Genomic DNA, 14045 nt, shown 5'->3' on the forward strand with positions numbered 1-14045 from the left:
TAGACAGTTTATGCGTAAAGTCTTTTACAGAGAAGTTGCGACAATCATATGTTGACACGCTCCACAGTAAACATTGGTGTGCCGTGTTATTTACAAGTAACCCAAGTCACGTAGTCTCAATTTCATTGGCATGATGTAAACATTAATGTGTCTTAAGTGCCTATAAAACCACCCAACCGTGTTATTATATTATCGACTAACACCTTTGCATTCTTGACTAGCATTGATTGACATTCTTGTGCATTCCCTCAATGCAGCTATTTTAGTTCTAGAGCAATACATTTCTTCTTTCTGTTAAGAATTTAAAACCAATAACGACCAATAGTCATTCACAATGAGACCAAAATATTTTTAAAAAATCTCTGCAAATTTTAAAAACAGTTTGCTTTGGAGTGACAACCAGCGGTAATCGCCCAATATTTATGAGCTTTTCATCGAATACATCCTTGGAAAAGTGTGTTATGAATAGAATAAAAAATAATTGTATTGTTTTGATGTATGAAAAAGCACATGGTCTTGTATAAATGTATGAATAGATGAACACATAATGGCGATACAGAGAGAGAGAGAGAGAGAGAGAGAGAGAGAGAGAGAGAGAGAGATGAAAATGGCCTTTTGTAAACGAAAACGAAGAACAGCGTATTAGCGTTACGTTACCTGTGATAATCCTTGAAAGGGCGTAGAGAAACGTGAAGCCTCAACTGATATCTATGATGACTAGTTTGCTATTATTTTATTAATTGTCAGAATAATTATTTTCAACTTACGTTTCTTCTTTCCAAAGGAGTAACAAAAAATGTCGAGAACAAAGTTAGGACCCAAGAAACAACTAAGATAATATAGAATTATAAAGAAAAATCAGAACCGGTACAACATTAAAAATTTATTCTTCAACACTCTGTGTTACCAATTAATATAAAAATATAAAATATATTGAAAGACAAAATTATATATATATATATATATATATATATATATATATATATATATATATATATATATATATATATATATATATGTATGTATGTGTGTGTGTGTGTGTGTGTGTGTGTGTGTTCTTATGTTATTTCAACAACAAATCTGTAATATATATTCATAATTGATGACCATATTGCTGACTCCAAGTATGGACATGTTCACATTTTTCGTAATGAGATAAAAGGAAATGTATAAAACTTGTTAGTGAGTATATTAATGAGAGATGATCGGAGATAATTCAACATAACTGTCACTATAAATCCTGTGTAGTATATATTCATTGTGGCTAATGCATTTTTTAACAGACACGTGAGTGAAGCTAACAAATCACGGCTTGCATGGTCCCTTTAGTGCATTGTAAATACATATAACATTATAGGGCTTGATAATAACATTGCACGACATTTCAACAGTCAATAAAATGCATGTATGTTTAATGTCGAGTGTTATTCAGGCAACTTTTTTATAAAAGAATTTGAAGAATTATTCGGTTTGTATTGGCTGCAAGTATTGCTTGCTTTACTTTTATTGATGATGCATCATGTATTCATTGTGACGTTATTATGACATGAAGACAAGTACAAGCTTGAGGGCAGTTCAAAATGGCCATCAGTTATATAAAATTCTTTTGAGCAGGTGATGGAGAAGGCCGACGATGATCCGAATGAGTTTACTTTGTTATGTGCATATACCGTCATTTGGTTAATAAGTTTAATTCATGTGCAATTGCTTCAACTGTACAACATTTCTGATAATCGACAGAAAGACGGGAGTGTTTCGGTTGGAGGTACTCGTCAGTACAACATACCTGTGACAGGTGGTCTTCTATACTCCTAACATAAGAAGAAAAATTAAATAAGTATGAAATGGAAGCACAAAGCTTTAGTCGCTGTTTCATTCTGTGAAACAAATAATAGCTTCCACCATTTAATATCAGCATGTTTGGAATTTTACTATATTTTTTGTGCAGTAGAGAATATACAAAAAATAAAGAATATATAAGCATCAGTTGAAGACATTCAATTCAAACGAATATGGCACAATTACCTGGCCCGTTGCCGTACAGCACAATTACCTTGCCATATTGTCATGAGACAATTACCTTGCCCCTTTTCATAAGAAACAGTTACCTTGCCCTTTGCCATGAGACAATTAATTACCTTGCCCTTTGCCATAAGAGACAATTACCTTGCCTCTTGTCATAAGAGACAATTACCTTGTCCCTTGTCATAAGAGACAATTACCTGTTCCCTTGTCATAAGAGACAGTTACCTGACCCTTTGTCATAAGAGGCAATTACCTTGCCCTTTGCCATAAGAGACAATTACCTTGCCCTTTGTGATAAGAGACAATTACCGTGCCCCTCGTCATAAGAGAACGTTACCTGGCCTTTTGCCATAAGAGACAATTACCTTTGCCCTTGTCATAAGAGACAATTACCTTGCCCCTTGTCATATGAGACAATTACCTGTTCCCCTGTCATAAGAGAAAATTACCTTGCCCCTTGTCATAAGAGAGAATTACCTGTTCCCTTGTCATAAGAGACAATTACCTTGCCCCTTGTCATAAGAGACATTTACGTGGCCCCTTGTCATAAGAGACAATTACCTGGCCCATTGTCATAAGCGACAGTTACCTGGCCCTTTGCCATAATGCATAATTTCCATTGAATGTTACTCGACTCCGAATCTTACAGAAAAATAATCTGACCAATCAAACGGTTGCCTTTGATTATTTCGAGTAAGAATCGCAAGTCTTTTTAAGACTTATTATTGAAACTGTTGGGCGTTTACGACGAGTGATCCTTGATTTTCTCTGCTCTGCCAAGTTTCTTCCTAAGCCAGTTAAATTATTCCGCGCGATTCTTGCATGATAGTATTCTAGTTCTAAACTGCACACCGGTCCATTGTGGCCAATTATCGTATAGTCTTGTTAAACAATTTTTAAAAAAAATGATCTGATAAAGAAATGTACGAATACGAATCCGAATACTTGAAGAATCATGTTTTCTCTGCAACGTCCTGATTCTAGACTTTTATGTTAATGATACCGGACTTAAACACACATTTTCATTAATATGGTATCGTTTTTATACGATACTGGAAATGCAAATATGGAAACTTATTCCTTATAGTTTTTGCATGCTTAGAGAAACTTAATTCAACAAGGAGTAATGATCTATTGCACTTGGATTCCAATTGCATGCAACAATTCACAGCAAGGAACGATATCTGATCGATGGACGTAAATGTTAAATTGAATATAACTTTTTTGTAAAAAGGTAGAAACATATGTAACACTTATCTCAGATGTATTTCTTGATCAATAAGCCCCAGTTGCTGTAAGTTGCTCGCACGCACATGCGCATTACAAACTATATATATGTGTGTTAATTGTGAGTGTAAGTCTTGACTATATTGCACACAAAGTGCTTACCAGTATTAGATTCTCTCCAATTTGAAGAATTTTAACGCATAGTTCTCAAAGAACTTTACGACTCATTGTAAGGATCACTGCACTAACAAAACATTCAGAAAAGGCGAAATAAGTTCTCCTACATAACTTAGTATAAGAAGTTTAAATATGTATAGAATTGAGTAAAAACATATTTGCAATGTATGCGATGACAAATTTAACTCTAAATGTATTTTTGTTTCAAATCCGAGATTTCAAAAAGCGTTCTACAACGGAACTATTTAATGAAAAAAATAAAGAAATGTAATATATATATATATATATATATATATATATATATATATATATATATATATATATATATATATATATATATATATATTTAAAAATGGCATACATTAATTCTATTAAAGGATGCAATGTATAACAAGCAAAATATTAGAACTGTATCAATCGTATTTTTGCACAGAATGTATAGAACTTATTTCGGCACATATTTGAATCCTATCCGGAATTAAGTCAGCGTCCTCACTAGAACATAGGTTTGTTGGCATGTTAAGTTGATCCCAGTATACTATTTCACACTGAGATCATTGAAACCAAATTAACATGCTATATTGTCACATTCTTATTTCTTGCGTTTGTTCTTGTTCTTTTTCTTGTTGTTGTTCTAGCTGCTGCGGTTGTTGTTCTTGACTGACCTTTTCATTACGGAACTGAGTGTCTGGTACAACCTTTTTGTCGATACTCTGAAGAAAGACTAAGGCATCAGCGTATGAAGGAGGCGGAGTGGAGTAAACGGGAGTTGTTTGTTCAGTTGGAGTGTCAGGATACCTCTCAAAAATAGATACATGCATCCCTGGAAATCTGCTTTGGGAACCATGAACTTGAGCCATAGAAGTGTCAGGAGTGTCACAGATACTACCATGTGAAATCTGGTAAATATTTCCGTCAATACTGCCTCTAGATTCTGAAGAATTTGGTATCACAAAATGAGAAAAGTGTCCTAGATCACTGACATGTGTTACAGCCGTCCGGACAGAAGTCAAACTAGGTGCGGTACGTATTAACGTTGACGATGACATACCTGGACCGAACAGTTGGCTGTATCTTGGTGGACCAAAATTATAATCAGTCTGAATGGCCACCGACTCTTGCTCGTTTCCGGACACGGTTTGCGTCAACCCACGTCGCTCTAAACGCCTCCGTCGAAAGTGATGGCATAAATGCATCCCAATTACGCACATGATCGGAAGAATAACAGACAGACCTGCTGCCACGGCTATAATACTGATATCTCCATTTCCCTGTACGCTATTTGCATCTGAAAGAAAATATAATAATTTATGTAATACGAATTAGGTACAACCGATGGAGGATCGCGACTTGCTGTCATCTCTGCATCTGCATCATGAAATATTGTGACGCATGTCTCTAAGTTGTGGTACTAACAGGAACATCACTCGGCCAATTCGGTGAGGTCGTGAAATAATATCGGAAGTAGATGTAGGAATACACATCAATTTTATGTGTTTGGTGATTCGTCTCTGGTGGACTGCACCACATAAGTTGCGACAGCAAAAACTGAGATTGTTTCGATTATGACTTTTTCTCTTCCATCGCCGTATTGTTCCATGAGAACGAAAGTAGCTCAATGCATAGCTCTCATAGGCAAGCAATTACATCCATTGTCTATTTCTCGACTTGACGAAAATGGCCGAAGATGTTCCTGTTGGTTTCTGGAGAAACCTGGCCTTAGCTGTGGCACTATCTAGTCCAGAGCTGGGCAAAGTTTCCAGTGCAAGTGCCGCATACACAAATGTACACCTTGTTGCGGGCCGCATAGTTCATTAAGTAAAATAATTAATATTTGAAACAGCAAAAACAAAAGGTTTTTCTAAATAACATCTAATTAATTTTCAGTTGTTAATATGTTGTTAATATTTGAAAACTTAAACTTAAACTTCAAAATAAGCACATTTATTTGATAAACAGAGTAACATAAACAGAGTCAGTGCGAATGATGACTTGTTCCTAGGCCGCATGAAAACCCTTGGCGGGCCGCATGAAAGCCCTTGGCGGGCCGCATGCGGCCCGCGGGCCGTAGTTTGCCCACCCCTGATCTAGTCTACCGGAAAATCTGCACTGTGGAGTTTTCCGTTCCTAAATTGTGTCCTATTCAACATTATTCAATACTATTTTTCGTAAGTGTTATCTTTCAAAATTCCTAACACTCTCTAAAATGTTTCTCATCCAACTAAAATTAGGTATTTTATTTATTTCTAAATATGCATTTCTGTATCTTCCTCTGTCACGAAATCTTGATTATGACATAATTTACACAACCTCAAAAACGTGTTGCAATAGCTAACGTCTGCATTTCATATATTGATTTTATTTGATGTAAATAACACCAATATTGTAACTGAGTACAAGACTAAAGTGTATTTTACGGCCACCTGATCTGATGCAAATAATACCAATATTGTAATGGAGTATAACTATAACGCGTATTTTAACGTCATCTGATCTGATGTAAATAATACCAATATTGTAACTGAGTATAAGTTTAACGTGCTTATTACCACCATCTGACGTATGTAAATAATACCATCGCTGTAATTGAGTAAGGTAGCGCTCTACAGTTTCGTACTTTGAATAAGGTTTAATGTTTAAAGCAAATTTATTTTTCCTATTTTTTCCTCATTGGTTATTTCGGATACCAAGACTTTCCCAATAAAGACTTATATTACGACACACTTAATTTTTCTACCTCATTATTACTGTTACGATGGACAGGTCATTTGTGTGGCGGGCGAAGGGGGAATGCGTACTGCATTTAGAGTTTGGCTTTTTTGTAGTCGTTTATGATTTAAGGGGAAGGTGTCGGCATATTTGGCAGCGTAACAACTACTATCCTGTGGGCAAGTTCGAACTGTTTTTGTTTCTTTTAACAGTTTTTAAAACAATGAAATAAGGCAGACCAAATGACATTAGTTTTGAAAAGTCAGGAGTGAATTTCATGTAATCCTTTTTTGTGATGTAGTTCCGAATGTACCTTCAAAATAATTAGTAGGAAATGGGAGTGGGTCTATTAAGGGTTTATTAAGGTTTCATTAAGGGGTTGGTGGCTAAAGAGTCATGCCTAATAACCAAAATGAAGATAAATGAGCAAACATTACCTTTACTAACCAGAAATGACCTTATTAAAAAAGTGAATAAACTGCAATCCTATTCTTGTATTATGAATTTTAAATATCAACACTGAGTAAATTATTAAAGTATTTGACTATGAAACACGTGTCTTAGGTAACGAAGCTGAAAGATTTGAAAGAGTTAAAAGTGAGATTTTGTTTTTTAAAAATACGTACAAGAACATGGCCATGAAGTGCATTTATAGTACGCCCCCTAGTGTCGATATTAACAGTATTCATTTAGTGTAATAACCCCGGGGGGGGGGGGTAAGTACGTATTTCAACTAAAGCATGTAATACTATATCCACAATCTATTGCTATAATACTGGATTTCTAATGACGATACTTATAACTAACGCAAAAGAAACTACAACAATAAAATACACGTATTTATTACGCCATTAAATGAAACACTGAATGGAAGAACTCACTGCAAATAGTATAAATATTACTGTCAAATAAACTAAGCTCGCCCTTCTCAATGGAGGTAAATTTTAAAGCATACGTATAAGTTTTCGGTGGCTCTCTGAACTGTCCCTCACAATGATGTTGAATCAACAATGCAGTACCCTAAATAGTGGAGACATTACATTACAATAGTTAAATTCAGGTCAAGATTATGCAATTTTTAAGCGACCAACTCTGTTGTACTAATCAGACGAATCAGCATGACGAACGAGTCCGACATTTTCTAATATTCAAACATGAATGTCATATAGTAGAAAGTGTTTATTTGTATACATAATCGCCTACCATGCATGTAAATAGTACGCTGTTTGCATGACTCTTAATAACTTAGATCTACAGATAATGTTTATATCTGACTCATTTGCACGTTTGTTCAAAGCTCTGCATAGGAGTCGGTATCATAAGAAGATATTTACAACGCTCTCTAACGTGTTGCTCAAACTTCACAAGTTCGGTTGTTTTTGGAAACTGAACTCTTCTATTTGGGCATTATGGGATGGCGAATTACATTCAAGATATACTTACATCCGAGACTGAAGAGCTATACAAAGTGCAGAACTACGCACCTCCGAAAATGAAGATTTGACAACGAAAATATTCCAATAAGCATGGGCAATTTTACGCTTTGCAAAAACACATATTAATAGACATTTTTGGGGAAAGAATTGTGCTAATTTAAAATTACTTCCAAAATATGTATTAGACTGACTTCTGTAAGTTATAAAAATTTGCAAAGTAATTGGGCCACGTGTATTTAACTAATTTGTAACCCTCTGACCTTAGAGCTGGCGGTCGTTGGCATAATATCCAAAACTGAATAGTAAATCGCCAGATAGAAAAGTTGCTTATTTAGCAACAATATCACAGAGAGGTGTTACTTTGAGTTACCTTTGTAGCCATGTACACTACATTTCTCTTTTGTTTAGTTTGTTACTGGAGCGGAAGGTATATACATGCATTGATACTAGTTTCAAATTTTACTTTTACTTATGCATTGTAAATATGGTTAAGTGACCTGTCCTCAGACTGGTTATCCATGACAGGATGAAAAGCAAACATGTGGTCTGAGAGCACACACAGTACTTGTAACATGCGATGTTTATGCCGAGTTATTGACCTACGAAAACTTATTTACACTTTGCATGCTTGACTTGTGCCTACATAAATTTGATATCATTAATAAGTAAATCAATGAGCTGTCCTTAGTGTACTTTTGCCTGAGGCGCTATGTGTCTAGTTCAAGAAATGTAACGCTACATTTTTAAGTGTTTGATGTGTGTGTGTAGAGAGAGAGAGAGAGAGAGAGAGAGAGATTAGGATTTTTAACCTTACTTTAATTTCAGTCATATCGCTACGATGTCTGCAGTGTGGCAGTTTATAGTGATGTCCAGCACTGGGGCGTCATGCCGCAGACATGTAGCATGATGTCCCACCCAGTCACATTATCCTGAAACCAGGCCGACCAGTCCTAACACTAACTTCTTAATGCTGAGCGCCAAGCGAGGCAGCTGTTAGTATAATTTTTATAAGTCTTTGGTATGACTCGGCCGGGGATCGAACCCACAACCTCCCGCTTCCGAGACGGACGCTCTAACCACTAGGCCACCGGAGCGGTAGAGAGAGAGAGAGAGAGAGAGAGAGAGAGAGAGAGTAGGTGTGGGTTTGATTTGGATCTTTAACGGAGCTTTATAAAACAAGTTTTAGTCATATAGCTACAATATCTGCAGTGTGGCCACAGTTTATAGTGATATCTAGCAGTGGGGCATCATGCCGCAGACACGTAGCATCAGGTCCTACCTAGTCACATTTTTCTGACACTAGGCCGACTAGTACCAACACTATCCTCTTTAATGTTGAGCGCCTAGCGAGACAGCTGTTAGTACGATTTTTATAAGTCTTTGGTATGCTAGGCCGGGGTTCGAACCCGCGACATCTCCGCATCCGAGGCGGACGCTCTAACTAGTAGGACACCGGAACGGTCCAGAGAGAGATTAATTTAATAATTCATTACAAAATAATTAAAATAAATATAAATGGGTCGAACTTGAGTTAAAATGGATTAATAAGAAGTCTTTTGCATCAAAACTCGAAAACACACATACACATATGCACAGACACACGCGCTAATAAATGGAGGGTTGAGATGATGAGCTATCGATTTACCTTTGCTTGGACAAAGAAATTGGATTTCATAGTCGGAGCATGCAGGCCCAGGATATGACATTAACTGGTCCTCATTTATACACTGAAGTCCTTGATTGGTACACGGGACCCTGAGTTTGTTAGCCAAGTAATCTATTGTGCGAGAGTTAAATATGAAACCTTGTCCAACAATGCGGCATCTAGCATCAACTGGATCTCTTCCATGGCAAATATCATAAGACCTCTGCAATAAATAAAAAATAAATAATTAAATACATAAATAAATATGAACGGGTATATTATTACTTCTAAGTAAGACAAACTATACACAAATTAGTTGAAAACTTGGTCGTCTCCGCAAACTACTTAAATGCATGTAGTGTACAAGACATCGTGACAGCTGTTGTGTTGTTGTTAAAAAGACAGATACATTGATAGGTGTCACGGGGTATTCTCTATTCATCACAATTGATGAAAGATTCAGATGTTATCATCGTAAGATTTCTAAGTTTAAGGCTGGTTATATTAATAGCGAATCTTTGTTAAATCTTCCTGAATAGTTTATCTTAAAACTTCATATAGTTCTGATAATCTTCAAACTTGCAAGCTTAGATTTGTAGGTTTAATCATGCGAGAGTACAAATAAGAAAGTTTTTAATTCCCATGGAGCCATTTTTTCTCTCCAAAAACAACCATTAAACATTGCCGCATGATTTCAAAGCAAATTTGTGAATTGATAACTTCTAAAGAATTTACTCTCGACACCCACCCTAAATCTCAGAAGAAAAAAATACATACGACTAAGCACTGAGAACGCCTTCGATTACCTTTCTAATGATTGCTACAGTTTCGTCGTCTCCCTTTCCGAAATATGGTCTGTCTGTGTTGATCCACGTGGTCCAGCTTGCATCGTCACACCACACTGTCAAAAATAACATATTCGTCACCAAATGATAATCATAGATCTGAAAAGTTCCCATTTACCCTAATTTCCTACCTTCCTGTTTTCACTTTATTTTTGGAGACACTCTCCAAATATATGTTCAGAGGAATACAGTGAACGTTGCATTGAAACAAAACACACATCTGGCATACAACGTTTCTATAAAATCTTCTGGAAAATGCGGGGGTGGTGGTGGTGCTGGTGGTGGTGGTGGTGGGGCAATGATTAACTGAATTCATAAATCCCCTTCCCTTCTTAAAAGTTTTCAAGAAGGAAAGTAAGAACGTATCGCGCATGTACACCGCAGCATACAAAGCTCCAATAAAGTCTGAGAAATTTATGAAGAGAAGCGATGACGAACTAAGGTCACCAAATTCCTCTTTCTTTGAAAAACAGAAGAAATTTTCCCCAAAAAATGAATAAGAGAAAAAAAGTAAGGAAACTTTTATTGTGCAACTATAACATCTGCATATCTAGCAGGCACGCTTTCAATAAAATCATGCAACAGATGTTGGAGTAAAAAACAATGACTAACCGATTCTCCGAAAGTCCTATTATTTGGCAGCTTTTCCAAAAATGGGCCGAATAATAAAATCATATTGCGCAAGTCACCACAGCATACTGAATTTAAATCAAGTCCAAAAAATGTATCAGGAAAAGTGAAGACTTACTGAATTCATCGAATTCCTCTTTCTTTGAATTAGTTTTTAAGACATTTTCCCCCAAAATGAGCCAGTAGCAAAACAAATTAGCAAACTTTTACTACGCGTCTACATCATCCACTTATCTAGCAGACAAAGTTTCAATAAAATCTACGAAATACCAATTTTTTGGACAGATTTTTAAAACACGTTCTCAAAATATTTAGCCAAAGAAAAAGGAAAAAATCACATTGCATATTTGCACCATCAACATTAACAGTCAACAAATTTCAAAAAAATCCTTCAACCGATATGACGCGTTGAGGAACCGATTTCCCCAAAATGCCTTTATTTAATAATCTGTCGTAACGGTTCTCCGGAAATAGGCCCGAGGTTAAAAGAAAAGGCTCAATGCACGGTTACACCAACCTCTTTATCTGACCTACATTGCTTCAATGAAATCCTCCTCCTGTACAGGAGGATCAACGATGTTGAGCTGAATTCACACCCACAAGCCCCAATTTTTCAAGAAATCTTATTAACAATAATCAAGAGGTAAAATGTAAAACCAGAAAGTGCGTCTGCACCAGACACGTGTATAGTTCACAAAGTTTCGATCAAATCGTTCAACTGGTGTAAGGGGCGAGGCGATTACCAGCTTTGTAGCGGATCAACGGATTGAGGAACGGGGGCAGCGATAATATTCCTACTCTTCTTAGAAATGAGACAAGAATTAATCTTTTTATCTGCTAAAGTTATTGCATAATATTATACATTAGACGAAGCTATCTTTTATCAGCTGTCATTATGCAGGTAGATATGGTAGATTATGCAAGGAACGTCCTCGTCTGATGAGCACATTTAGTGACTGAGCAATCAGATGTCACATTATGTCAATAAACATGTTTAGTTTTTTGTTTCTCTTTGTTTTAAAGGTCAGTTGGTGTATAGATTGGTAGAACTGGTTTTGGGTGTGTATTTCCTAGGTTTGAGGTACCTGGAAAACTTATTTAATTATAGTGCCTGCATCGTAATGCCTATCACGCGCTGAAAATGACGTTAAACCCAAAAACAAACAAAAAATGCATAACGATGAAATATGGCTGCATCATCGAACTCTCATTTCCGGCGGAAGTCAAGCATCAAACTATGAAGCGATAGCTCGCTCAATCCAGAGAGAGAGAGAGGAAGAGAGAGATATTCCTAAATTAAATGTCATATTTTAGACAGCTTTTCTTTAATAAAATTTGTAACTGTCACAATATAATTTGAGGCGGGCGTTGTAGCGTTTTTTCCCAGTGTTTTGTGGCAAACTCTTTCGACCAGATCTCTAACTAAAATCGAGATCTATTTATAACAAATAGATCTGGTAGTTATAGATTTATGTTCTGGTAGGTATATCTTTTTTTCTCTGGTATGTCCAGGTTTATGATCTTTTCACCCTGAAATTGCAGATTCACGTATTATTAGTATGCTATCGATAAAGTGTTGAATTTTGTGTTGGGGATATATATAATTTTTGAAGCAGCGTGTTCCGAATGTTTGTCACTTTCGTAACTGAAAAATCAGTTTCGTTGACACTTTCAACTTATCTCTTTCGCATATTGAGAATATGAAGGCACTATAAGAAAAGCATCAAATATCGCGCATGCTCAGCACATATAAAGTGTAAGATGATAGTTTTCAAACTAATGTAGGTCTTGCACGTGATTTGTATCATCACGCACGTGCAGCACACATAATGAGTAAGATGTGATTTTTCAAACTGATGTAAAACTTGAACGTAACCTGTATCAAACTCGTCTTGAACATTCCTCAGCGTAAACCTATTCACATCCCTGACTCAGCAAGTTTGTATTCGGTCTAGAAGAGTGTAACGTTATAAAGAACACCACACCTGTTTTATCAACTAATAATTCTTGAGTCAAGCATATGATTCATTGTTTTCAAAGCACCTGTGATAAAGACCGAAGCCCATAACAAACCAATGACATCACGTTACGACCAATCCCCGTATCCTATTCGATGATGAGACTATTAATGCTGAAAAAAATAACAGGAAGTCGGTGGATGCAAATAATAACTTTTGTAACCTCAGAAAAAACATTGCATTCAAGAAGACTCAGAACAAGAGAGGTTTTGCTAATAATGTTTTATATTTGAAAGACTCGTGTGTTTTTTTGTGTGATTGTATTGCTCTTTCTGTTCATCCCCGTCCTTTCTTGTGATTTTTAAAATCACAGCCAATTATGAACACATGTGAATGTGTGTGTAATGAACACATATGTGTGTGTGTCTGTGTATTAGTACGTGTGTGTATGATTTTATTTTTACAATGCGATTTCTTTCACCATTATCGCAAAATGTTTTACTTGCATATCAATGGGGAAAAAGTGGTGTTAAGATTCAGAGACAAAATTTCTTGATGCATCAATGGGTTTCAAAGTAACAAGAACAGAGGAGATTCAAATTATATATACTTATCATAACTAATTTTGACATACATCTATATACACGTTTGACTATTGTTTTAATAAATGTTCTTTTTGCTTTAAATTCCAGTCTAAGTTCATAGCAGTCTTAGCAATACCTAACCGAGCCATCAAGACCTAACAGGTACGTAATAAAAGCCAATTATTCAGAAGAGGAACTCGCGGGCAAATAATACCTCTTTGTTATTTTTTAAGTTGGTAATGTCAAAGCAATTTGTAGTGATGCATGACAAACCTAACATCAGCACATCTGTAACAAAGTGATGGATCTTACTGGTTCATAAGTAACGTCCGTTTGCGACCATGCTGGGCCAGTTTCACGAACGTATCTTGGGAAAATAAGTCGTTAATATGATAGTCATGTTACAAAACGATTATCCTAGGTGGCGCTCACCAGATAATATGTACTTTTGAGAGAGTGAAGTATGTAAGGTGAAGTAGTTCGCATTTAAAACATGCACAGTGGAGAGAATGTTTGCATACCTCTATGCTACATTAATGTAATGTGGATGATATTTCTTTTGGATATTGTACTTTTGGAAATTTTACATGATTTAAGCACAATGCTAACTAAAATGACTGCTCCCTTGTGTTAAAAAATCAGTCTGAATTAGTCTAAAGTACACTATACATAGCAGCTATTAAAATAGGGAAAATGAATTTTGCCAGACTAGACAATACCAGCTTCTGAAAGTGCAATGAATGAATTACCAAATATATAAAATGTAAAAAAAGTTATCGGCTCTTTTTTATACAATTGACCTCTGAAGT

General features: G+C 35.9%; 1 protein-coding gene across 3 annotated transcripts in view; it reads right to left on the minus strand.

Annotated features, from left to right (window-relative positions):
• Positions 1–870: 870 nt before the first annotated feature.
• The window catches only part of LOC149798704 (uncharacterized), a 37547-nt gene continuing 24372 nt past the window's right edge, over positions 871–14045 (minus strand). For 2 of the 3 annotated variants that reach the window (XM_089957569.1, XM_089957567.1), the window contains exons 2-4: positions 10026–10120; positions 9220–9442; positions 871–4717 (exon numbers count right to left, since the gene is read on the minus strand). In XM_089957569.1, coding sequence (XP_089813695.1) covers positions 4014–4717; positions 9220–9442; positions 10026–10120 — 1022 coding nt within the window. In that variant the 3' untranslated portion in view covers positions 871–4013. The remainder of the gene's footprint in view (positions 4718–9219; positions 9443–10025; positions 10121–14045) is intronic. The other variant, XR_016421013.1, reaches the window with a different exon arrangement.

The sequence above is a fragment of the Sinohyriopsis cumingii genome, chromosome 5, assembly GCF_028554795.1.
Source record: "Sinohyriopsis cumingii isolate HCF-2022 chromosome 5, ASM2855479v2, whole genome shotgun sequence".
In the NCBI taxonomy this organism is placed as follows: domain Eukaryota; kingdom Metazoa; phylum Mollusca; class Bivalvia; order Unionida; family Unionidae; genus Sinohyriopsis; species Sinohyriopsis cumingii.